This window comes from Lemur catta, chromosome 9 (genome assembly GCF_020740605.2).
Source record: "Lemur catta isolate mLemCat1 chromosome 9, mLemCat1.pri, whole genome shotgun sequence".
NCBI lineage: Eukaryota > Metazoa > Chordata > Mammalia > Primates > Lemuridae > Lemur > Lemur catta.
In genome coordinates this window covers 20,976,192-21,003,119 of record NC_059136.1, presented here as the reverse complement: position 1 = coordinate 21,003,119, position 26,928 = coordinate 20,976,192, and the positions used below count along the sequence as shown (strand labels likewise).

The following is a 26,928-nucleotide window of genomic DNA, read 5'->3' as shown; positions in this document are numbered from 1 at the left end:
GCGTAAGAGAACAGAGCGGGGCTTGGGCCTTTCCACCATCCCCCTCCCTTTAGCCGCCAGTTGGTATCCCAAGAAAGAAGTGGGATACTAATTTGTGTCCCCACTGATGTAAGTGTCACTGCCGTCCAAGGCAGAGCAGGTGCACGGGGTTTGGCTCTAAATACCATTTTTCTCCTCCCTGGGTTACCCAAGCTCTCTCCCCCAATTCATTCAAATCACACCAGCAAACACCCAAGACTCAGGCTAAGAGGTGCTGCTGATGGCATGGAGAGTGACACAGTCCAGAATAAGAGCCATCTGCTTTCTCAGGCTGTGACTGACAGCTGGGCTCCCAGGGCAGACCAACCTGCTCCCTCCTTTCTCAGGGCAAGCCGCATGGAAGCCGATTAGAAGGGGGCTCTGGGAAGGGCGCTAGACTCCGTGACTCAGGCGTGAGGATGCGGGGTTAGGGATTAAAGACAGGAACAAGTGAAAATCCTCTATCTCGGTGAGAATATAATTTGGAGGGTGATACTCAAATAGAAAAACCCCTTAGTTGGTGCTGCTGCTGTGTCCCTTGGTGCTGCTGATGTAGTCCCCTAGTGCTGTGGCACCACAGCTCTGCGTGGTTCCGTTCAAATGCGTGGCCTGCGTCAGCCGTGGCAGTGGCGGGGTGGGGCTGTGCTCTGTGAGGGTCTGTTCTGATCCTGACATTCTGCATCAGCCTGGCGCCGTTCCCCGCTCCCCACCCGCAAGCTCTCTCCACTTCCCCGTGGCCTCCGCTCCTCTCCTCCTACCCCGTGGACTCACCATGGCTAAGCTGATCTTCCTCACACACGGCTTTGTGCTGTAAAATGTGGATTTTGTCATTATTTAGGTATGGCAGGGCCAACACATCAGGAGATGACTGCTGTTGAAAGGATAGCTCGCCCCTCACCGTTCCCAAGAAGAGGGGACGGGACACACCACGCCATGGGGGGCACACCGCGAGGCTCCGGGCCGGTCAGGAGGCAGGGGAAGGGGGTCGGGTCCGGGCGAAGGCCTTTCCTGTGGCTGCCCTGAAGGAATGGGTGAGGCAGGGTAGGCAGGCTCCGCTCTGGGATTGGCTAGTTCGGATAATTTCGGGGCTCCAGGGCACAGGTGCTGTTTTCAGTTGTCTAGTACCTGGACCTGGGGCAATTAGAGCAGGTGGATAGTGACCCCAGAATGTGAGAGCTCAGTGAGAGAGCTGGGTGGGAAGTGGGTGCTGCATTAGTTGGTTTGCACATAAAAGGTGCACTCCCAGGAGAATTGTTTGCTGCCCCTAGGAATTGGCCAGCACTGGGAGGGGCCGTCCCTCCAGGGTCAGCCAGGCTCAGATGCCAAAGCATCAGAACACAGGAATAAAAGACACCAGCGTTAATACACTTGGTTATGTCTCTCTGCTCCACAGAAACTGCCAGTGGCTTTCATCAGCTGTGAAGCTGGCATTCGAGTCTCTCCACCTTCTGGTCCCTGCAGTGAGGTCCCGCCTCGCCCACCACTCCACACTTTTTCCCCCGTGAGCCCCACATGCCAGCAAAACTGCACCCCTCGGGGTTCCCATCAGTCCTGTAAAAGCAACGCCCTCGAGTGGTTGTTGATGTCCCCTACCTGCTGTCTGGCTAACCAAGGCCTATCTTCAGTGCCTCCTGCTCTGTGAGAATCTTCCATCGGTGGTGGGGAGGGTGGGGAGGCCCCGTCAGGGAATACTAGGCACAAGCTCGCCCATTCTCGTTTCTTCTCGTTTACTCAAATGCTGCCTCTCTAAGTTGCAGATAAAACCTCTCTAAAGACTCCCCAGCCCATTTGGATTGTTTTTGCCTTTCCTTCTCCTCTGACTTTTAGGGGCTTACAGCTTAAAACCTTGCAGCTTATAGTCACGTCATATGTATTGCTTTTGTCACCCCCTCTCGCAGTGAGCACCTGAAGATGAGTCCCTGTTTGCTGTGTGTCATTCTATAAATCTCTGTGCTCCAGCACCACAGAGAGCAGTTAATAAACAGGCGTTGTGGGATGAGCAACTCTGAGAATTGCCCTGTGAGGCAGCGAAAGGAGTGCTGGGGGCTGTCAGAAGACCTGTGTCTAGGATGGAGGCTTCGACTGATTCGCCATCTCCTCTCACCACCCACAGAGCGAGGGCGTTTGCAGACATGATCTTACAGCGTGTAAGCTCAGAAAGCTCCTTGTGTGGAGCAGCAGTGATTTGTTCCTTCCCTGGTTGGAGAGTTTACTTTCTAACCTTTGATTTTTCAGCTTAGATCCTTCTACAGTGAGGTTCACAATGTCCTGTGAATATCACCAGATTTTCAGACTTGATCATTTTAGAATTGAATAAAGATTGCCAAAAAACTTTAGAATTTCCTTTTTTCCGTGCCCAGCTCTGATTTACCTCTTTCCTCCTTTCTTTTCACTGAATGAACTGCTTTGCATAAACAACAACAAAAAAGTAGGATCATCTGCGTTGGTATTTGCTTGTTTTGTGGACAAGCGTGTGGACAGCACCGTGGCCCTTCTCCTACCTCCCACATCCTGCTTTGGCTTCGGGCTCCCAGTTTCCCCAGACTAATGTGCCATCATCTCCAGGTGATTTTATGGCCCAGTTAAGGTAGGAATGGCCATGGCAAATTGGAAGAAAAAGAAAATATGACAGATAGGGCACAGAGACCTCCCACAGGCCATCTCGTCTCCAGCGGGTATTTATGGAAGGCTTGTGTTTATGGACCTTGCAGAGGGCAGAGCGAGAGGAAAGTGGCTTAAATCGCAGAGAAAGTTTGCAGCTGGAGCTCCTGGGTCGTGGGTGGTAGAGCACCTGTCTGCCTGGTGGGAGATAGAGGATCTAGGGGAACAGTGAAGTTCCTTGCTAGCAACCTGATTTTACTATGGCTTTTTTTTTTTTTTTTTTTTGCCTTTATTTCTGTGTTACCTTTCAAATGCCTGTTTGTCTGGGTCTGCTGCTTATCCGAGTAAAACAGCCTCAGTATACATGACACACACTGATTCATACACCTATTAAAGCTGGTATTTGCACTCCTAGGAAAGCAACCACTGCCTCCTACCCTGTGTAAAAATCATTCCGTTTCTCCTGGATATTCACTCTGGAGCTTAGATTTCAACCTGCATTTGGCCAGGCGTGAAGGAAATACACCTGTGGCTGAGCACAAACTAATATTCTTTCTTTTCTTTTTCTTTCCCCCCAGGATTATACCTTAACCATGTATTTTCAACAATATTGGAGAGATAAAAGGCTCGCCTATTCTGGGATCCCTCTCAACCTCACGCTCGACAATCGAGTGGCTGACCAGCTATGGGTGCCCGACACATATTTCTTAAATGACAAAAAGTCATTTGTGCATGGAGTGACAGTGAAAAACCGCATGATCCGCCTTCACCCTGATGGGACAGTGCTGTACGGGCTCAGGTCTGTGTGCCCCTCCAGGGCCAGTCTTGCAGTTGCATGGTGCATTGGTGTTGAATTTTTGCTTGAGATGAAAATAGTAGTGAGGCCATGTCCTCAGATTAATTAGGAAACATCCCTGAAACACTTTGAGCTTTGCAGGAAAAAAAAAATTCTCATAACCATAAGATTTGGGGCATTACTGTTACTATAAATAGTCACCAAGCAGTTGAAAAGCAGCCTCCTTTGGACTCACTGTGTATAATTGGGTTGCTATGTCTAAGAACACAGATTCCCTCAGGACGGGTTTCCCACATCCTAGCCCCAGAGGCCTGTAATTAATATTGCCCTGACATTGCAAAGGCTTTAATGAAGTTTTTTCAGAGCTAGTTGCACAGTTGAAAAAATGTCTGTTGTGCAGATTATAGGGTATATAGTCTCCACGGAGCTTTATTGAGGTGGTGCCATGAATGTTATGGGGATGACTAAGTGAGAGGCTTCCCCAGTGAGAACCTTCTCTCTCCAGGTCTCATACTGTAGCCACTCAAATGAGGAAACCAGGCTGCCTTCCCGAGCCCCGGGGAAGAGGCCCTGGGCTTCCCTGGTTGCCCTGGAAACCCCCAGATCTTTCTGTGGTGCTCCGGTGGTTAATTCTTCTGAATATCACCTTGCTAACTGGTGTTCTTCAAAACCTTCTGTCTGTTTCGTTGCTTTTGCACTGATTTTTGTTTTGTTTTAGAATAGTAGTGTGTGTGTGTGCCTTTGTCAATCTCACCGCCTAAAAGTACCCTTGAGGTCTTCAGTGGGACACATGTGGATAGTTTGAAGAAAAGATTTATCTTAAAATGGTGTGAGTCCAGAGCCTTTGGACTAAGACTTCAGCAGCCCTAAGTGAAATCGTAATAGTATGTATTTGAATCCACACCGCTGTGACTTTTCATGCCTCAAGACGGGTAAAGGGAATTCTTTAACATTGCCTTAGATAGAAAATGTTGAGTGACTTTCTCAAAGCCACAGTATATAGAGCGGAAGTTAGGATTTTAGCAAAATCAGATGTTTTTATGGGTTAAGTGGCACATGTCAACCAAACCATGGTGTTACTTTAAAAAGAGACTAGCCTGAAGTTTCTCTGGGAGGTTTCCAGCATTTCATGCTTCTGCCTGAAAATGAGTGATGTGGTTGGTTGTAAAGTTTGGAAGGTTCTGACGAGTACATCAGCTGTACAGAAGATTACTCAGAAATCTTGTGTGTTTACCTGCCCCTCAGCCCCCGCAAAGAAAATGAAGCAGAAAAAGCTGATATGTGGGTGGTATGTGTGTTCGTGTGTGTGGGGCGCGGGGGAGGCGTGGTGTGTGGTGTATGTGTGGTGTCTGAGGTGTGTGAGGGTATGTGTGTGTTTGTGTGTGCTGGGTTTGTTGTGTGATGCGTGTAATGTGTGTGGTATCTGTGTAGTATATAGTGTGTGTGGTGTGTGCATTTGTGTGTGTGGTATGTAGGTGTGGTGTGTCACCTGTTTGTAATGTGCATGGCATGCATGTGTGTGCTATGGTGTGTGGTGTGGTCATGTAGCCTATGTGTGTGTTATGTGCATATTGGGTTTGGTGTGTTGGGGGGAGTGTGTGGTGTGTGTGGTGTGTGGGGGGTGCGTGATGTGTGTGGTATGTGGGTATGTGGTATGTGTGTGGTGTGTGCAGGGGAGTGTGTGGTCTTTGTGTATGGTGTGTGTGGCATGTGTGTGGTGTGTGGTGTGTGGTGTGTGTGGTATGTGTGTGGTGTGTGGTATGTGGGGGGTGTGTAATGTGTGTGGTGTGTGGGTATGTGGTATGTGTGTGGTGCATGGTGTGTGTGGTGTGTGGTATGGGGGGGGTGTGCGGGGGAGTGTGTGGTGTGTGTGGTATGTGGGGGGTGTGTAACGTGTGTGGTGTGTGATACGTGTGAGGGAAGGTGTGGTGTTTGTGTGTGTGTGGTGTGGTTTGTGCGGCATGTGATGTGTGGTGTGCCTGTGTGTGGTGTGTGGGTAGTTAGAAGAGAGCAAAAAGAAGAAAATACAAACAAAACTTAATCTAGGACATCTTGGCTTTTTAAACAAAACTTGTTGTTTGAATTTTCTCCATCTATACTTTTGCATTCTTTATTTTCTCACCAGAAGTGGAGTATGTTAGTAGGTCTCTGTTAAAAGCAAAGCACTTTAACTCTGTTAGAATAGAATTATATAATATGGATAAAATCTGTAATAAATTTCCAAACTGTCTTTGAAAGTGTTAGATTTCAGGTAAGAGAAACCAAGGAAATAAAAAAATTATATCTTTAACTAACACTTGGCCTAAAAGTTCACATGTGAAAGTTAAATAATAACGTGATAATAAGCCATGGGAAACTTTTAGTAATAAACTTTGTACAATAAACTAAAAAAACCCTCTTTAGTCAAATTTACATTCATTATGCCTTTCAAATAGCCTCTTAAATCAATAAATGAATTTCTAAATAATTAGCTGTTTTTTTCCCAAATTCAGTCCCAATATGCTACTTCGATCTTTATTTAGAACCTCATAGTTTTTAAACGATTCTTCGGAACTCTGTGGACCTGGCTGAGCTGTGGTCAAGAAACCCCAGGCCACAGGCTGACCGCCATATCCTGCATGTGCTTGGCAGCTACACTGTGTTATCAACTCCTGAGAAATGGGCTAATCTAGAAACTTCTGCCTTGATATTTAAAAACCACACACTGCTATGGAGATTAATTTGAACCTTTTGGCCAAAAAAGCACATTAATAATTCAAAGCACTGGTAATTGTATGAAACTCAAGTACAAACATATTCTTTGCTATTCCATGTAAACTTAAGTACTATTTATATATTATAAGCATCTCATGGTCTTTGATAAAACATGAGGTGTTGAGTGCTCACATGGGTCGCCACCCTGCCTCCTCCCCATGGCCCTAAAGCCCACTGTCCCCCCTCCATGTTTTCACTGCTGCACTTGACGTGGCAAGCCTGGAGTGGGCTGCATGTGTAACTCCAGCAGTACGTTGACATCGTGTCCTTTGCATATGTCAGTACTGTGGCGTGGGCCTGCGGAAGCCTGGCACAGCCGGGAACACTGAAGTTGAACCTCCTGCAGTGAGAGTCTGCAGAGAGTTGGGCTGTTGCTGTCTCCTGCTTGTAAGGTACTGCTGAGGAAGGTCCCACCCGACAGAGATGACTTTCTTGCTGGCTGTGTGCTTGAGATACTTACCTGTTGGACGGGCTGTATCTCCACACCTTAAAAATTGAATTTTTCTCACCCCTGGACACTAGGGTTGGCCCTCACCTCATCTATCCAGCACTGGCCTACATTGGTAGGTCAGTCACCACTTCACTTCTCTGGGCTTCTTTTCTTATTCACGCCCAGCCGCCACAGTAACAGAATCAGTGAGGGCTTTTGCTTTATTCAGGGTAGATGAAGGCTTTTGGCTGCAGATGAACTGTCCATGACGTAGGTTTGTACGTCAGCTCAGCCTTATTCTGGGAAATCATTAATCCTTACCTCTGATGACTCTGCAAAAGTAGTCAATGACCACTCATGCAGATGCTTGAGAGTGATCACATTCTTGTGGTGATAAAAGGTCGTTTTAAATCATGAACCATTTTCTCTGTGACTGTTGGAGCTCCCTGAGCTTGAAACGTGGGCTAACACTAGCTTGTGAGGACCAGCTTGAGCTCAGCTGAATAGGACAGTGAACTGAGCTCCTTGCACAGGCTCAAGTCAACATGTGACGGGTGAGAATGCTCTGGAAAGGGCATGCGTACCATCCTAAAATAAAACACGAGTTCTTTGAAAATTTCCTTTGGGCAGCTAAACGTTTTAAGGAGCTAGGCAGATTTTGGCTGAGAGACTCATGGGCTTTGGTCCTGTCCTGGTTACAGATTTTCTGTTTTTTTTTTCTTTTTGATGCTGCACTGACATTTTCTGCTGTCTGTGAGGGGGTGGAGTCATTGTCCCTCTTCCTGACTTTGTTTTTCAGTCTCCTGGCCCTCTGTTGTCATTGAATGTCTCACCTTGCACCATTAAGCATACTTTGTAACGCGATCTTTTCTTCATGCCATGCATTTTGTATTTTTGGACTACTTCTCTGATGCTAGGAATTAGTAAGAGGGGGGTCATGAAATAGTATTCAGGTTGTTCCAAAAAGCACCTGGGATTCTGAGGTTGAGTTATCAAAAAAAAAAAAGTAATCCATATCTTGCCTGGGAAGCTCACTGCAAAATCTGTTGGACAATATATTGTAAAGTTCCCACTTGTGGCTAAAAATTGCTTAAAATTGTCAAAATTGCCTTTTTTACACTTAAAAAATTGAACGCAATATTAAAACTAGAACTTATATCAGAAGATTCAAATTAAGTCATCTAATTTGATAAGGCTAGCATCTTAATTCTGAAACTGTATCTTATACAGTGGTTCTGGTCTAATACCTTTTTCCCCCAGAAGAGATGTAAACTCACAGAGGTAACAGGACCCACATGGTTTGAGTGCAGGTGGGCCTAACTCCAAAACCTTTGTTTTGTTACAATCTTCCAGTTACTTTCATGTAACTAAATAACATATTGTTTAATTGCTTTCCTCACAGGATTATGCCAATTTATACTCCCCCAGCAATAAAGTTAGCTTTAGGATTGTGATACCTGCTTTGGAATGTATCATTATTAAGGCCACTGTAAATGTATCCATTTTCTTCATCTCTCAAGACTGGTGAAAATCACCTGTCCTTACTTTAAATTCAGGCTCACACATTTCTCTACCCCCACCCCCCCGTCCCGAGCATGTTCATTCTTTCCCTCTTTGTAAGGACTTTTCACAACTTCTTTTCAAACTTGCCCCAGTGTTCTCATTTGATGAGGTTAACTGGAATACGATAACTTCATCTTTGCACTGCAAAGAGATCACCTGACCTGCCTGTCTCTCACTCTTGGCCTCCCCTCTCAAAATGGAGAGTGGGTCCCTGACCATTTAAAGAGTCAGTTTCCCCTTGGTGTCCTCTCAGAACTCAAGTTCTAATCAGTCCCTTTCTACAGCTCTCCCCCCACACGATGCTTCCAGTATGCAAACTTTCCTTCTGTTCTTCAGAAATATCAAAGATGTCCTTGTTAATTGGACAGTTTGCACATGCTCTTTGCTGGATGTAGAATTCTCTGTCTCTAGATACTCATATTTTTAGCATCATTATAATGTAATTATGTAATTGAGGAACATTCAACTGTCATTCTCCCAAGGAAACCCCTTCTCTGATCTTCTATTCACTTTCTGTTACATCATCTTGTTTTTTTATCATACCACTTATCTAGATCTGACCTTATCTTGTCAGTTTATTGCATTTCTTATTTGTTGAAACACTGGTCCCATCCGTGATGATGGGGAAGCCACCATAAGAGTATAAATCTCTCAGAGAAAAGAACTGTTTCTGTCTTGTTCGTTATTCCATCCCCAAAATCTAGAATAGTGCTTGGTGAAAAAAAATTTTTAAAAGTATTGCACTAGAGTTAAATTTGAATTCCAGTTCATCTTTCTATAGTCCTTATATTTTCACATTTTCCATGTAGATTTTCAATCCACTGGAATTTATCTTGGTGTAGGATGTGAGGTAGCTATCTGATTTTTTGTTCCTTATTGTTTAGCTATTTGTGCCAATACTTATCAGTTTATTCTTCCACATGAATTTTAGAACCATTTGTTTTATCAAATTTCTAAAAATATAGTTTGTGTTGTTTGTTCAAATAATGCTCATTAAACATTACTCTGGGAAGAACAAAAACTGTGCTACCTTCAGTCTTTCCTACATGAATATGGCGTGTCTGCAGTCATTCTTGTCTTTGTTTATGGCTTTTAGTAAATAGTTGTCATTTTCTCCATCAGGTACCTACTTATTGCTTGCTAATTTTATTCCTATTTTTTAAAAGTGAAGTGCTATTAGGAAAGGGATTATTTTTCCATTATTTTTCTAGCTGGCTTTCCCTGGTATGTGGGAAAGCTGGTGGTCTATTTGTATGTAACTATCTTTATGTGTTCATCTATCCAAAATTATATCCAGCTAGGCTAATAAATTATTTTCAACAGTTTAGTTAATCCTCTTGAGGACTTTAGTCTTACAATCATATTGCTTATGATGATTTTTTTAATCCTCATTTTCAATAGTTTTTTTATTCTTATTTCTGTTTTTTGTTTTATTGTATTGACTTTAACTTCCAGAACAATGATTCATGAAGGGGTAACAGTGTATAATATCAGCTCATTTTTTATAAAGGTGTTTCTTGGGCCTCACCATGAAGAATGATTTGCACTTTTAGTTAAATGTAACTATCACTTATTCTTTTGCATCCATTATATGTGTGTGTGTGTGTGTGTGTGTGTGTGTATGTATGTGTATGTTCCCAATTACTTTCTGAGAATGGTAGCATAGGTGGGGATACAGTGGTCAATAATACAGGTGTCACAAATTTATGGCATTTATGTTCAACAGCTAATTATAAATGAGATGACCAACCCTAGATTTTTTAAAAATATCCAAAATAAAAATAGATTTTGTTAATTCAGTCTCTATTTATATGATCATTTTTCTTATTTAACCTGTAATTTTGATATACTAATTTCTTACCTTGGTCCATTTTTTAAAAAATTTTAAATTTTTTATTGTAAATCAATAATTTATAGTTATATATATTTATGGAATGTAAAATGATGTTATAATTTCTGAATACAGTGCAGAATAATTAAATCAAGTGAATTAACATATTTTGGACTTTAAATAGTAACATTTTTTGTGCTAAGAACATTTTATTTCTCCTTCATTTCTGACAGATTTGCTGGATAAAGTATTCTTGGTTGGTAGGGTTTTTTTGTTTTTTTTTTTTTTCTTTTTTCTTCATCTTCATCATTTTGAATATTTCATCCCACTTTCTCCTGGCCTGCAGGTTTTCTGCTGGGAAATCTGCTGAAAGGCTGATAGTTGTATTGGTACTCCTTTGTATGTGATATGTTTCTTATCTTTTGCTGCTTTCCAATTTTTTTTATGTCTTTGATATTTGATAATTTGAGTTTTATGTGACTTAGTGTCCTTCTTTTTGGCTTGAATTTAATTGGAGACCTCCGTGCTTCCTTACATGGGTATTGGCATTTATCCCCAGATAAAAACAAATTTCAGTCATTATTTCTTTAATATGCTTTCTGGCCCTTTTTCTCTTTCTTCTACTTCTGCAAATCTTATTATGTGAACGTTTAGTCTCCTGATTGTGTCCTAGAATTTCTATAGGCTTTCTTCATTCTTATTTATTTATTTATTTTGTGGTTTTGTTTCTCTGGATAATTTCAAAGTTCTGTCTTCCAACTTACTGATCCTTTCTTCTGCTTGATTGAGTCTGCTGTTGAAGCTTTCTATTCAATTTCTCAGTTCAGTCATTATATTCTTCACCTTTAAGATTTCTATCTGTTTATTTTTAATTGTTTCTATTCCTTTGTCAAGTGTCTTGCTTTGTTCATGTGTTGTTTTCCAAACTTAATTAAATTTTTGTCTCTATATTTTTTAGTTCACTTAACTTCTTTATGACTATTATTCTGAATTTTTATTAGTAATTCATAAATCTCCATTTCTTTGGTGTCCATTGTTGGAGATCTATTGATTTCTTTTAGAGGTGTGATGATTCCCCAATTCTTTGTAATTCTTGAGTCCTTGCATTGTCTGCACATTTGAGGAAACAGCTCCTCTTTTGCCTTTTGCAGATTTTTTTTAGTGGTGATAAGACCTTTACCACTGTTACTTCTTGTATCCCGCTTGGAAGGTGCCAACTTCCCTTAAAGATGGATGTAGACTTTCTCAGGAAATCTATTCTCAAGTTTCCTCTCTCATTAATCTGACACCTATTAACATTGTGCTTTGGGTGAAGTTTCCAAGAAACATGAACCAATTCACTGGTATTTCCTAGGTAAATTATCCAATGTAAAGGTGGTGGAATGGGGCCCTGCTGTGGTTTGAATGTCCCCTCCAAAACTCGTGTTCAAACTTAATCCCCATCATGGTAATATTGAGAAGATGGGCCTTGAAGAGGTGATTGGATCATGAGGGCTCTGTCCTCATAAATGTGTTAATCCATTCATGGATTAATGGATTAATGGGTTTCATGGGAGGGGAACTGGTGGCTTTATAAGAAGAGGACAAGAGACCTGATCTAGCACATGAGCATGTTCACCTCTTTTGTCATGTGGTACTCTGTGCCACTTCAGAACTCTACAGAGAATCCCCACCAGCAAGAATGCCCTCACCATCTTCAGGTGCACTCTTTTGACCTTGGATTTCCCAAACTCCATAACATTAAGAAATAAATTTCATTTTTTTATAAATTTCCCAATTTCATGTATTGTTATAAGCAACAGAAAATGAACTAATACTGGCCCTCTCATATATTTGTATGTGATACATATCATATAGATCCTGTTAAATATATTAATAGATTATATATGTCTTTATGTTTGTTTTGTGTTTTGTCATAACATGAATTAAGTAGATTTCTCACTTTTTGTTCTGTAATAGATTATATTATATGGGAAATAACTATTCCTAAAAGGGTTGGTGTTCCTTTAAGTATTTAAAGACTTACCCGTAAATATATACTAAATATGAAATATTTTTAAAGTGAAGTTTTTATAAATGCATGTTACTTTGAAAAGGGTCTTAAATAACATTTTCCACCCTGACACACATGGCTTCAGTTTCTGCAATACTTATGGTTCTCTTTAGGTTTTCTTCTTGTATCAATCTTGAGAATTCATGTTTTTCAAGGAAATATCCTTTTTATCTGGACTTTACAATCGTTGTTTTCTCTTATATTTTTAAGCTGCTAAGAACATATTGTTATAGTCTCTTCATCATTTATAATTGTGTTCATTAGAATCAAGAAATCTTTATTTTAGTTATATTTTTAAAGGTCTTGACTTTGATTTTATATTATAATTCTATTCCTTAATTTCTACTATATCTTTTAAACACTCCTACTCTTATCTCTAAAGATCTCATATTGGGAAGCAACATCAGTTAAATGCCAGACTAAAAAGCTCCAAGGTGTCTTTCCTCCATAGAAACATGAAAAAACAACTAGAAGTTATATGAACCAACCTGTAGAAGCTCTGGGAAACAGTTCAAGATTTATAGCAACTCACCAAATGCCCAATCTAAAAAAAAAAAAAGAAAGAAAAAAGTCTGCATTCAAAATAATAGAAAGTTTTATGGCAGTTTTACTTGCCGTTTTCCCCACCCACTCCCCAGAGTTTGGTCTTGAGCAGGTGGCAGCCTCATTCCCAGTTCTCCCTCTCATACCAGAAGGAGAAGAGCAAACCTTATTTGCAAATTATCATGTGCATATGTTCTAAACTGTCTGGAGGATATCTGAGGGACTAAAGCAAGATGCTCATCCCTGTTGTGCATATCTCAGAATGTAAGCAAGAAAAGAGGCAGGCAATGTTTATAAAGGCTGCAAGAGGAGGACAAATCCTGGGGCAAGAGATTTTGGGTGGAAACATAAAATAGACTATCTAGGGCTCAAAGGAGAAGCTGAGATGAAACTCATTGGGAAATTGGGTCATTTAAAAGCAGCCAGATATATAGGGAAACTTAGAAAGCCATGCACATGTCTATGCAAGACATATGCTCACGAAAGCCCTAAGAATAACAAAGTTTTTGCTTTCAGCTAATCCCTAGGGTCAGAGCAAGCCTAGCTGAGTAGTTACAAAATGCCCCAGCACATAGCCAATCTGCAAAGACTGAGAGAAATGGCTATTCTTTCTTTTTTGTTTGTGTGGGGTTTTTTTGTTTGTTTGTTTGAACTCTTGGCACTCAAAGAAATTCCTGTTAAAACGTTAGCTGAACATCAGCTAAAGGAATAGAGACTTCACTGATTGCACTTAATAAGAAATAATCTTTTCAAAAAATGTTTCAAAATGTCCCAAAACAAATGGACTATTAAATGTAAAAACCGTAAAACTTGGTGAAGGAAAAGATTCTAATTTTCAGAGTTATCACAGTATAATAATCAAATGCCCAATTTTCAGGAAAAAAATAACAAAGCATACAAAGAAAGAGGAAAACACAGCTTATTCAAAGGAACAAAACTGGCAGAAACACGGACACTGGACTTACTAGACAAAGACATTAAATAATTTGTCTTAACTACTCAAAGAGGTAAGGAAAAACATGGACAAAGAACTAAAGGAAATGGGGAAAATTATATATGCATAAAATGAATGAAATAAAATAAACAAAGAGATAGAAATTATGAAAGGGAATCAAAGAAATTCTGAAGCTGAAAAAAATACTAACTGATATGAAGAATTTACTAGAGGGGTTCAACAGCATATTGAAGCAGGCAGAAGAAGTAATCCACAAGCTTGAAGATGGATAATTAAAATTGTTGAGTCTGAGGATCAGAAAGAAAAAAGATTGAACAAAGTGAACAGAGCTTAAGGAACTCATGAGAAACCATTGAGGAGACCAAAATTGCAGAGTACAAAATCAACATAAAATTCAGTTGCATTTCTATATACTAAGAGTGAACAATCCAAAAAGGGAAAGAAGAAAACAATTCCATTTACAATAGCATCTAAAAGAATGAAAAACATAGGAATAAATTTAATGATAGAGTCAAAGACTTGTACATTAAAAACTATAAAACATTGTTGAAAGTATTTGAAAAAGACAAATAAATGGAAAGGCATCCTGTGTTCATGGATTAGAAGACTTACTAGTGTTAAGATGACAGTACTACCTAAAGTGATCTACTTTATACAATCTATCAAAATTCTAATGTCATCATTTTTGTAGAAATGGAGAAATCCATTCTAAAATTCATGTGGAATCTCAATGATCCCAAATATCCAAAACCATCTTGAAAAAGAAGAAAGTTGGAGTTCTCACATTTCCTGATTTCAAAGCTTGCTATAAATCTACAGTAATCAAAACAGATTGGTACTGGCATAAGAACAGGCATATAAACCAATGGAATAAAATAGCCCCAAAATAAATCCTGGCATATGTAGTCAAATAATTTTTGATAAGCATGCCAAGACTACTCAATGGGTAATGGACAGTCTTTTCAACAAGTAATGCTGGGACAAACTGGATATACACAAGTAAAATATTGAAGTTAAACCCTTACTTTACAGCATGTACAAAAATTTACCAAAATAGATCAAGTCCTTAAACTTGAGAGCTAAAACTACAAAACTCTTGGAAGAAAACAAGAGAAAAGCTTCATGACATTGTATTTGGCAAAAATTTTTGAATATGACAACAAAAACATAAGCAAGAAAAGAAAAAAAGAAATGAAAAAGAAAGAAAAAAATAATGTAATTATTTTGTTGTCATTTAGACTACATCAAAATTAAAGACTTCTGTGCATCAAAGAACACAATCAACAGAGTGAAATGGCAATTCACAGAATGAGAGAAAATATTTGCAAATCATGAATCTTACTAAGATGTTAATGTACAGAATATATAAAGGTCTCATATAAGTCAACAACAAAAATACAAACAAACCAATTCAAAAATGGGCATTGGACTTTAATAGGCATTTCTATAGTGAAGATACACAAATGGCCAAAAAGCACATGGAAAGATGCTCAACATTATTAGCTATTAAGGAAATACAAATCAAAACCACAATGAGATATTACTTTACACACATTAGGATGGCTATTATTAAAAAAAAAAAAAAGGAAAAGAACAAGTGTTGGCAGAGTCAAGGACAAATTGAAACCCTTAGGGATTGTTGGTGAGAATTTAAATTTAAACAGGTTCAGTCACTGTGGAAAACAGTATGGCTGTTCCTCAAAATTTAAACATAGGATTCAGCAATTCCACTTGTAGGTATATATCAAAAGAAACAAAAGAAGTGACTCATACATTGTATACCAGTGTTCATAGTGGCATTATTCACAGTAGCCAAAAGGTAAAAATAACCCAAATGTCCACCAAGAGATGCATGGATAAACAAAATATATATATATACACACACATACATACAATGGAATAATATTCAGTGTTAAAAAGGAATGAAATTCTAATGCATGCTACAGTTTGTATGAACCTTGAAAACAATATGCTAAGTGAAATAAGCTGGCAGAAAAGGACAAATATTGTATGATTTCACTTATTTGAGGTATCTGTTGATAGCATAGGTCAATTCATAGAGAGCAGACTAAAGATTTACCAAGCCCAGGGGCAAGAGGTAATGGGTATTATTGTTTAATGGCTACACAGTTTCTATTTGGGAAGATGAAAAAGTTCTGGAAATGGACAATGGCGATGGCTGCGTATCAGTGTGAAGGTAGTTAATGCCACTGAGTTATACACTTAAATGTCATTAAAATGGCACATTTTATCATATATATATTTTATTCCAATGAAAAATATTTCTTTAATTTCTTATGTTTAATTTTAATTTGTTGATTTGTATGCTGTTTATTTCTGCTCTGTCTAATAAAGATTAGTTACATACCTGTAACTATCATCTTCTCACTGTTTTCGAAGCCTTGTTCCCTACCTCTGCCTTTGGGAAGGTTTTACAAGTCAGCCCTCTCCTTTCTACTCAAGGTACGATCACCAAGCCAGCAGCAGCAACTTCACCTGGTAACAGTATCTGGGAAATTCAGAACATAGACCCACTAACACATCCTCACTCAGAATCTGAATTTTAACAAGATCCCTCAGTGATTCGTGTGCCCATCAAAACTGAAGAAGCCTGCCATGTCATTAAGTGATTTTCAGCCACGTCAATTCCACTTTCTTTGCCTTCAATTCAGCACTGCAGCTGGGATTCCTTGCATTCCTCTCAGTGTTCCAGCTTCTTCTGTCTTTGCCTTCATTTCAGATGCTCTTTCATTTTGTCTCTCTGTTCTTGTTTTAAAAATGCCATATCCACTCATACCTTTGGTACCCAGACATATATCTTCCAAATTTTTCAACTTTCATTTTCTGTGATTCCATAGTTTTTTAAAGACCCTTTTGTTTTTTTCAGAATGCTTATTCTTAGGTGAGACAGATGCATCTAAACAAAGTGATTTTCTAGTGACAATATGGATATGATGATCCCGACCCCTTCAGCCTCATTTCCATGTTAGAAGATTCAGCCTTTAGGGTATAAATCTGAAGATCAGGTTAAGGTGCTCCATTTGTCACACTGAATGGCCATTTACTTAGGATGGGTCTTTCTCTTTGACTGCTGGGTTAACTGATGAGGCCACGAAGTCAGACACACTGTGTGGTGTGGTACACGTGGTTAGCAGCTAGGATTTGGGACAATGCAGTTTTAGACTGTGAAGCCCCAAGTGTCATAATTAGATCCATATAGCTGAGGTGACTCAAAGTACTTTCCTGATTCTTTCAAAACTTTTCCTCCCTTCCTCTTCAGAGGGCTGAACCTGTGCTGTTTTCCTTAAGAACTTCTCAATCCATCTACCTGGACAGTTCCTTTCCTGGAAGGTGCTCTAGGATCTGGCGTATGCTTTTCTCTTAGTTTTAATTTTCAGCACTATTGCCAATTTTGGCCTTTGTGTAGCTTTATTGCTATATAAAATATATTGCTATATTTGAAAATCTTGAGGAGGCACATCAGGCCTGTCTCACTTGCCTGATATGACTACTCATTTCACAAAGATTGGTATTCCTAACTGATAGCAGATTTATGCTTCAATATAGAAACAGATGTTCCTACTTTAGAAAAATGTTATCTACTAAGGGTTTTACTATTTTATGACACTCCTCAGAAGTATCAGGTTGTGATTCCTATTTGTTTATAAGATTACTTGTGCATTTCTATGTGTGCAATTACTTGTGTTGACTATTGTATCAGTTATCTATTGCCACAAGAGTGCCACGTAACAGCTAGAAAGCCTTAGTGCATGCAATAATAAGTGCTAATTGCTTGTGTATCTGGGTGGTTAACGAGCATCTCTGCTGATCCTGGTTGGGCCACTCGCCATCTGACCCATTAGCTCACCAAGGTGGTCTATGAAAGGATGATTGGGCACCTAGTCCTGCTCCCTGTGTCCATTTTTCTGGAGGGACCAGCAGACTCATCTGGGCATGGCTGTCTCACAGCAGAGGCTGAAGCACAAGAGGAGACCAGAAACACAGAAAGCCTCTTGGGGCCTAAGTGTGGGACTGGCATACTGTCACTTCCACCCTCATAGCAGATAAAGCAAGTCACAACGTCAGCTCACATGCAAGAGAGGGGCAAATAGCTCTGCTTTGGTGAGAAATGCAAATGGCGTGGCTAACAGAGTGGATCCTGAGAAGGAGGAAGGAATAGGGTTGCTACCACACTCAACTTACCACAGTGATTTTCTTAAACACTTGCTTAAGAAAAATGCTTGGTCTGAATTATTAATATTTGACTTAGATCCTTCATCCTAGCATCTGGGTTCTTATTCCTGGAAAAATGATAGCTTCCTGCCTCTGCCACACAATGTACCCAGCATCTGGGAACCAGGAAGGAAGATGAGTGTGAGTTTCCATAGAGCAGTTGCAAAGGGCCAAAGGGTTATGTGTAAAGCAATGCCCTGGCTGTGGTGCTATCTCGTGGCCAAAGACACAACTCTTGCCCAGATTTCTTGAATATTTGGGCATTCCAAGGACAAGCCAAAAGTCACACAGAAGATGCTGTCAACCTACTTCCAGGTCCTGCTAGTTTAACAAGATTGTGATCAGAGAGCCAGGACTCCACTGAAGGCAGCATTTCATTGCACTCCTCACTGCAGCTGAAGCCATGAAGCTCCTGGGTATTGACGTTGGATTCAATTCTGCAGGGTTCAATTGTGCAGCCTAAGGATTCACACAGACTACTGGACCATACAAACAGGGCGTCTTATCCAAGTGTCTTGACCAGCAAGCCCCTGAAGGCTCTCAGAGGATCAGTAACCACGCAAGGCCAGAACCCTTACTGGGAGTGCTCGTTAGGGGGCAGATGTCCTCACTGGCTCTTAAATTTGGGACATTAAAGCCTTCTTGGGCCAAACCACCTCTTTCTCTTTCTACATTTTGCTTGAGTTCCACTCTTTCTGCTTATGCCTGGTCCTCATATCTTCAAAGTCATTTGTTAGGTGAGTATTTACAGGACTCCCACTGTGTATACGGAGGTGCTGTTCTAGGTACGGGAGAGAGGGCCGTGGACAAGGAGGCAAAGTCCTGCCCTTGTGGGCTCACCTAGGGTGGGTGAGGGGCCAGCAGTAAACAGAGTGGCGTCCTGTTTGCAGATGGTGCTAAATGTAATGAGAACATTAAAATGAGGTAAGGTGAGGCGAGAGAACTAGAAACCAGGATATTTTATTTCTAGAAGCTTCTCTGAGAAAGCTGGTCAAACACCTTGCCATCCAGTGGTCAGCCAGGGTCGTCAGAATCTACACTCACATTGGACATTTTAATCCATCTTCTCCAATAAGTACAGTGGATCAGAAAGCTGCACACAAGCGGAAAGAGAGATTGTGTGTGTTGCCTGATTCACTGTAAGTGTACATCCCAGAAGGCCCACAGCCAGCCTCTCCCAGCAAGTCTGACAAGGAGTGCTTTTGTACCTAGGCCAACAAGTGGACATTTCAGACAAAGGTTTGCGGTAGTAAGTGTGTTCCTGACCTGCCAAAGCAATGTTTTCCACAGCAGCCCCTAGCGGGTGGTCTGTAGAGAAATCTGTATTTGTGCAATTACATGAAGAGTTTGCATCTGCCGTTATTACAATTTGTAAATTGGTGGGTATTTAAAAATAGAAGCGCTGATGCCAAAGAATATTTCACAAGCTTAATATAGTTAAGACAAAAGGAAAACCCTTCAGCACGTTGAAATCCATATCTTGACCTTTCGACCCAGGCTTCCTCACTCAGCTGTGCAGGAAAAGGACTCCAAGTAGAGTTTGAAGACAGCGTCCAAAGATGGTGCGTCACCAGGCATGACATGATTTTGAAGTTACTGGGGATGGTGCTCTCCTTACAACTTTCAGATTTATTTCTTGTATTTTCTTACTTTTAACTCTTAAACATGTCTTCAGGTATGTATTATTTATAAAAACAGGATGACCTAATAAACTGTTATACAATGGGTGAGAAACTGTTTGGATTAATTGTTACTATAATTGCTGTAGGAACAGCATGTAGCACGTAGAATATTTATTTTCTACATTTACTTATTAATTTCCAACTGTCATATATAATGGAAATATTACGGGTATATACATATGCCTATGATCTGTGTGTATCTGTATTTATCTATATAAATTTCTCCACCTGGTTGCTCTTCACTCAAAACAGGAACCTCTCTTTCTGAGGGGGCATTCAAAAGTTAAATATATTTTGTCCTTTTCAAGGTAAAAGAGGTGATGAAGACATAGTACAATGTAGGGTTCATGCTGCCTGGGTCTGAATGCCACATGTGCCTTCCAGCGGCACTGTGAACATGGCCAAGCTACTAACTCAAACCTTGGTTTGCTCATCTGCAAAATGGGAACAATAATAATAATGATGATGATACCCCTATAATGGGGTTTTTGTGAGATTAAATGTGGGTGTATTAAAGTGCTTCTCACAGAGCTGGGGACGAGCAAATGCTGGACAAGTATTAGGTAGAGTCCAGATGTGACTGGTTCTTGACTGGGAGCTGAGATGATGAATCTGCACCCATTTCTGTGATGTCCCGTCTTCCAGTCCTCACTTCTCTCTATCTCTTTATCTATGCTCTTTTTGCTTGTTTTTACTTTCTACTTTCAGCATCTTTAAAGTGTGAATATTTGTAAAGAAAGGACATACCAAATGCAGACACCTTTTCTGTCACTTGGCCACCGTTTTTCTCTGCTTTTCCATCAGAAGCCTATGTTGCAGCCATAGAGACCCTGGGCACTGCTGTCTCACAATCAAACGCTAAAAAAGAAACACCACCACCCTCTTTCCCCAAAAAAGATCTACTGAAGAGCAATACTGCAGCAATCCTCCCGAAGTCCTACTGGATTCCAGTTGGTTGGCTTCAGAACTATTCCTTAAAAATAGGAGTGGAACTCACAGATTACAGAGGGCTGGGGAAGTGGAGCTCCATGTTGGTTAAATTCTCATCTCAAGACAAAAAAGTGTATTTATCAGAGGGGAACATCAAAAGATGTGTGCGAGTGTTGGGGATTGACTCAAATGGAGCCCAGATGCCATCGTGGCTTACCTGCCCTTGGTCCGTCTCCATTCATGAGGCCTGAGCTCTCTGTTCTGCTGTCCGTGAAATTCCTCCACACTCCCTCCTCTGATTTCTGCAGAGTCCCAGGGGTGCAAAATTTGGTTGATTCTCTCCAAAAGTCCACTCCCAAGCCTGTGATGGCTTCAGCCAACATGGATGCGGGTTTCGTGGCTCAGAGCAGGCGCTGGTGGGCTGCGTAGCCTACTTCATCCCTCCTGTCCCCACCTCATGTCACTCCTTTCTCTCCCAGTGGTTCAACAACTTCTTCCCTTTGCCACTTCCGTGCTGCCTTTTGTAGCATGAGGAGGCTCTTGTGTCTCACTCTCCACCCTGAGAAGGTTTTCTAAGAATTTCTTCCACATGAAGAAGAGTAGCAAATAGATGTTTCTACCTTATTCCCAAAGTAAATAGAAAAAAAGGACTCCATTGTATACCCAGCATTACACCAGAATGAGAAGATCTGAACAACTACCGTACTGTGGAAAAACATAGTAGTTGCCTTGTTGGAAAGAAGGGCAAAAGGCATCTCCCGCCAATTCTTCTAGCCTCACGTTCCCTTCCCCTTCCAGTAATTTCCATGAAACACTCTACGTTTCACAATGAGAATGACTGCTGCATTGGGTGCCTTGGGCAGTTTCGGCATGTGTGTGTGTGTGTGTGTGTGTGTGTGTGTGTGTGTGTGTGTGTGTGTGTGTTTTAGGGGTTGTTTAAGGAATAAAAATAAAAACAATAAGAAATAGTAATCTCAATTATTGACTCTGTTCAAGTGAATAGGTACCAAAATATGCCGGAAAATTTAAAAATTTGAACATTGCCAGTGGAGGTCTTTTTCTTTTCTTCATAAAAAATCCATAATTTTAGTAGAACTTTATTCTAGTTTTGCCTTAGGGGTATCTTGTATGGATGTTGGGCTGTCAATCTGCCATAAAACGTGCCAGAATTTAAAAGTGTGAGGCTGTAACTTCAGTTGGCTAGAACGTCAGATGCTATAGAAAAATATACCAAAGAGCCACGTGTTGATTTTGGATTATAGGTTGTAACGCACTCCTTGAGTCCAAGGATAATTGGAAGTATTATGGTATTTGGAAGGAGTACACTTTCACCCTTGTGTGGGCCTTATAGTGTATGTCTGCATAGCACATGCATGCTAGTTCTATAGAAAAATTGAGCATTGACCCATTTGCTAAGTATGTTGACATTTTCCCTCATTGTTTCTCTCACCCATTGAAAAGTAGAACTTTCCTCAACCCACTTGCCTAACCAGAGGCTAGTAGGACATACTTTATTTCCTTAGCACCTGCACTGAGGGTAGATGAGACAAGCCCATCAGAAGTGGCACACACCTGGTGTTTTACAGGTGTTTGGGTTAGGATCTGTTGGCAGGAGCAGGGTTTGCTCACATTACCTGAAGCAGAAGTTAGTTTGTTGTGAATATTCATAATGAAGGCCAGTCAGAGAAAGCTGAATACTAGGCTTGAAGAAAGATGAAACCTGGAGGATCGTTGGGGATTCAAGGTGGCCCTACGGATCTTGGAAGAAAGCATTCTTACAGTCCATCATTGACTAGACATAGTCAGGACTGCCAGTTGCACAATTCCTGCAAAAGCTTTGGGAAGCTGCTCCCTGCAAATGTTGAGTACACACCCAGCAAGACCACATGCCATGATCTGGGACAGAGCTTCTAAGATCTCCCCAACTATCTGCTCTCTGCATCTTCTCTGCCTGTGTTATACTTCTCATACTTTGCTCTCCAGTTTGCAAATGGCATCACAAGCCTCTAAGTCATGGCCTTGCAGATTCACTTTCACTCTTTACAGTTTAATTCATTTTCATGAAAGGGAATCCCCTTTGCTCCACTTTGCCTATTAGCTCAGGCCACGTCATAGATCTGTGGCCAGTTAGTGGTCAGCTGTCCTTGAGTCAGGGGCCCAGGCCACTCTAGTCAGCTTTGATGGCAGTGGGGAAAGGGTGGTTCTAGAGAAATATAGTATACAGCATAGCGGCAGAATAGCTGCATTTTCAACAGCGGCTTAGCTTTTCCTAAAAACGAGGCTGTAGACAAGAGTAAGGAAATGGATTTGACATTTCTAAAAGTGTTGTTTCTCAGTGTATGGTTGGTTAACCATTGCATGGTGGAGGCTTCACTGTCTTTGGGTGGAAATTCTTTGCAAGGCTTTAGCCAGCCCCAAGGGAAGTTAATCCACTGAATTTTGATTCATAATCGACACAGAAGCCACATATTCTCTTTGAAAAGATGGATGGTCACATGGTGAAAAACTCTAGAATATTAGAATCCAGCCTAATGGACAACTGTAATAGGATAGGAACAAGCAGAAGTGTGATTTAGAGTTCCGGAGTGCATCTGTAGCTACCTTAGCATGTCGTGTGGAAAGTCGGAGGCCTTGATGTTGACCCAGTCAGTCTGGTCCGACAGAGACAAGTACATAAATTCTCTCTGTAATAGAGAGATTAGAGAGCCAATAGACAAGGAGACAAAACAAAAATTAAAGATAAGACCTTCCTTAGCAACTCTGTTCTCTGCCCTTTATTATCCAAAGTCAGTAAGACACGGTGGATAATTTTATAGGACTTGAAGTTTTTGGTAAAGCATGATGACGATAGTTAATAACAATGTTTTATATACTCAAAAATTGCTCACAGGGTAGATGTTGTGTTCTCATCCCCAAAATTGATAAATATGTGATGTGATACATACGTTAATCACTTCACTTTAGCCATTCCACAGTGTATACATATTTCAAAACATCATGCTGTACATCACAAATATATACAGTTTTTGTCAATCAAAAATTAAATTATTTTTTTAAAAAAATTAAATAAATTTTTGTGCTGTTTTTCTTGATAAAGCTGACTTATCGCATGCTGAATAAAGTTTCTTATTTATTCAAGTTTCTCAGTATATATCAGGAAAGATGGTTAGCCAGGTGTACTTTGGGGAAGGGGACCCCAAATGGTGGGACGTTTATCCGTAGCAGTTTCCCTGCTGAGTTTCTCCCCTCCTCTTCACCGTCTTCCCTCCTGTGTATTTCAGAATCACCACGACCGCAGCGTGCATGATGGACCTGCGGAGATACCCCCTGGATGAGCAGAACTGCACCCTGGAAATCGAAAGCTGTGTGTATCCGTATCTGTGTTGCTTTTTCATTCACTTTGTGTTTTAGATCTTTTTGTCATCACTTAGCATCTTTTCCAAGGCATCCATAACTTTCCTGATGTAGTTTTTAACTAAATTAGAGATTTATTTCTTCACTCTGCAAATTTCACTGTCGAGAGAGAGAGAGAAAGAGAGAGGCAGAGAGTGAGACAGAGACTCAGTCAGTATAAAAGAGTTCTTCATTCTAATCTGATTAAGAGAGTCCCTTTGCTGTGCTGAAATGTAAGAAAACACATGCTCCTCATATCAGTCCCTTCAATGAGAAGACAGCAAACACCGAGATGCAATTTTCTTACAATATGCTCCATCATGCATGAGTGGCCGTACTGCTGGGACCCGGGCAGGCAGAGTAAAGCTCATTTCCCATCAGGAACTCGGCTGTACAAGCGGGATATTTCTGCATCTCAGCAATTTTCTTTAATTTGAGTGGTATTCAGATGCTTTATTGATAATTCAGCATTGAGCACTTCTGTATGAGGGACGAAAGCTGCATCTACAACATCTAGCAAACAATGTCCCTCCTGCTACCTGAACGACACCTCCTGGCATGTTGGGATGTTGTTGTTGCTGTTATTTATCTTGGCCTATTACAGACTGGCTTGTAATTGGTCTCAGTTGGACTTAGGCTTGTCAATATTTGTACTAAATTTTTGATGGATAAATGACTTTGACTTTGCAATATCATTCTGTTCCATGTGGTGAGAAGTGAATGTCCTTGCGAATAAAAATGCTGAGAAATTGCACTGGTGATAGGCCAGTGTCCAGATCCTGGAGGGAGTGGCACACGGTGCCCACTTCCAGCCCACATCACTGTCATGTTTTCTGAGAGCTGTGCTTTCAGAGGAGGTGGGGAACATAAAGTCATGTCAAGTGATGCGTAGTTAAATTGGGGACATTTACCAGAGAGGACAAAAGGCTCAGGGGTAAGGCAGTGTTGTCCCAATAGCTGAAGGGCTGTCCTAGGAGCTTAAATGGACTCTGTGCCTCCAGAGGGCACAGCTCCAGTGGACCAATGAAAGTTTCAGGAAGGCAAATTTGTAATCTAAGTAAGGGAGCAGCTCCTATTTCAACTGTCTGGTCACATAGTGAGTGACTTTCAGGATTATGGATCCTGTGGCTGTGATGGCTGTGCTTCGTGGATGACAAACCGGAAGATCTGCTGTCAGATTCCTCGCAGTGTGCCTGCAGAAAATCCATGAGTTAGGCGTTTGAGTGGAAGGGGGAGTCTCCCAGTCTCCTGGTGGGCTGGCTGCACACAGCTCTCTATTGGGAATGGACAAAAGAAAGAGGTGTCTTTATTTCCATGCTTGAGGGCAAATCCATTGACCTGAGAATTCATCCAACAAATACTGGACATCAACTGTATGCAGTACTGTTGCAAGCACAGGGATATATAGAGATGACAGACAAAGTGCCTGCCTTCATGGAGCTTATATTCCAGAAAAGACAGGAAACAATCAGACAAGGAAAACAAATAGTGATAAATGCTTTGAAGAAAATAAAGTCTGAGAAAAGGTTCGTGAGTGATTGTGAGGTTACTTGTGAGATGGAATGTCAGGGAGGGCCTCTGCAAGAAGGTGTTCTTTAAGTCAAGATGCAAACGTGGGGAAGAATAAGCTACGTGAAGAACTGGAGGTAGGTCCTGCAGAGGGTGAGGGTACAGGAGCCCTGGGCACAGCCTGCTGGTCTGAGCCCCAGTAGGAGACTGGTGAGGCTGGGCTGGGGAGAGGGGGGTGGAGGCACACAGGGGCCAGGACTGTGCGTTCTTGAGGTCCTTGCAAGGAGTTTGGGCTTGTTTTGCTAGTTGCATTAGGAAACATTTGAGGGTTTTAAGTAGAGGAGTATGCCACCTACCCTGTAGTAAGCTGTGTATTTTATTAAGGGGAGGACAACAGAGAGGACTAGGGAGATGGGATTAACCATGTGGAACAGTTATCCTCATGGCCTTGGTTCGTTTGTCTAACATCAAATATTGGGTTGATACTTTTTTGTTGTATTATATGCTCAAATCAAAGGCTTGTTATATTGAGATGATGTTTTTCTCCAGATCTGTGTTCGAATTGATCTTATGGATAAAGTTAACCTAATCTCTTAGGAGACTCCAGGGTATTACAAGTCACATCCAACTTTATTACCCTATTTAGTCATTCTTAAGAAGCAATGATTCCTCACTGAGTGAAGCACTCACATGAGCACTGCGCTAAGAGCTGGATTTGGAGCTATAATCCAGCTTGTGACCACCCCTCCTTCTGAGGAAACAACTTTTGAAAATCCCTAAGGGTCAAGAGTATCCCAACAAAAGATATTTCTAAGGTTGGCAAACTTCACGGCCAGGAAGAGCTGATGAAACCATCCAAAAATGCCAAGAACACTACTTTTGCTCTGTGAGTCCCTTATGTAATTAGCCATTGATGAGCTAAATGCACCCTAAGTCTTTGAGCTTTTCAGTAGCTCTTGAGAGGAGTCTGCTTCATACTTGAGTTCTCATTTTCTTTTACAACTATCTATTCATTGCACTTAGGATATATTTTCAATTCGTCTCTATGTGATTTCTGGGCCAGCTCTAAAGTTACACTTTGCACACAGAACTTTGGTTAGAGCACCCAGTCTCTGTAGCTTTGCTACTTTTCAGTACCAGCCTGGTACAAATCAAATAGCAGAGGAAACACAAGAATATTTGAAAGTTTATTCTTTCATGACACTTCTCATAGACAAGCACATTAAGCAAATCTGCTTAAAATATGGCAAAGCCATTACTTCCATTTTATTAATGACAATTTATTTAGCCATGCATTTATACAAAATAGTGATGTTTCATACCCGCCATCTCTCTGCTTCTCTCTCCTGACAGATGGCTACACCACGGATGACATTGAATTTTACTGGCGTGGCGGGGACAAGGCTGTCACCGGAGTAGAAAGGATTGAGCTCCCTCAGTTCTCCATTGTGGAGCATCGTCTGGTCTCAAGGAATGTCGTCTTCGCCACAGGTGAGTGCTGCGTCCACTCCTAGTCCCTTCAGGTCACTGGCTGTGCTGACGTGATTAGCGTGACTCATAGCACCGGGTCATCCAAGGCAGTACCATCATCAGTCGTCCATCATGATGTGTACCCCTTTTCTCCATATCCGTAGAGG

At 41.1% G+C, this 26,928-nt stretch overlaps 1 protein-coding gene across 3 annotated transcripts in view; it reads left to right on the top strand.

The window, feature by feature from the left end:
- The window catches only part of GABRB3 (gamma-aminobutyric acid type A receptor subunit beta3), a 191,840-nt gene that overhangs the window by 141,325 nt on the left and 23,587 nt on the right, over positions 1–26,928 (top strand). For all 3 annotated transcript variants that reach the window (XM_045560865.1, XM_045560866.1, XM_045560867.1), the window contains 3 exons: positions 3,198–3,418; positions 23,671–23,753; positions 26,645–26,782. In XM_045560865.1, the coding sequence (XP_045416821.1) occupies positions 3,198–3,418; positions 23,671–23,753; positions 26,645–26,782 (442 nt within the window). Of the gene's footprint in view, positions 1–3,197; positions 3,419–23,670; positions 23,754–26,644; positions 26,783–26,928 lie in introns of those variants that run through there.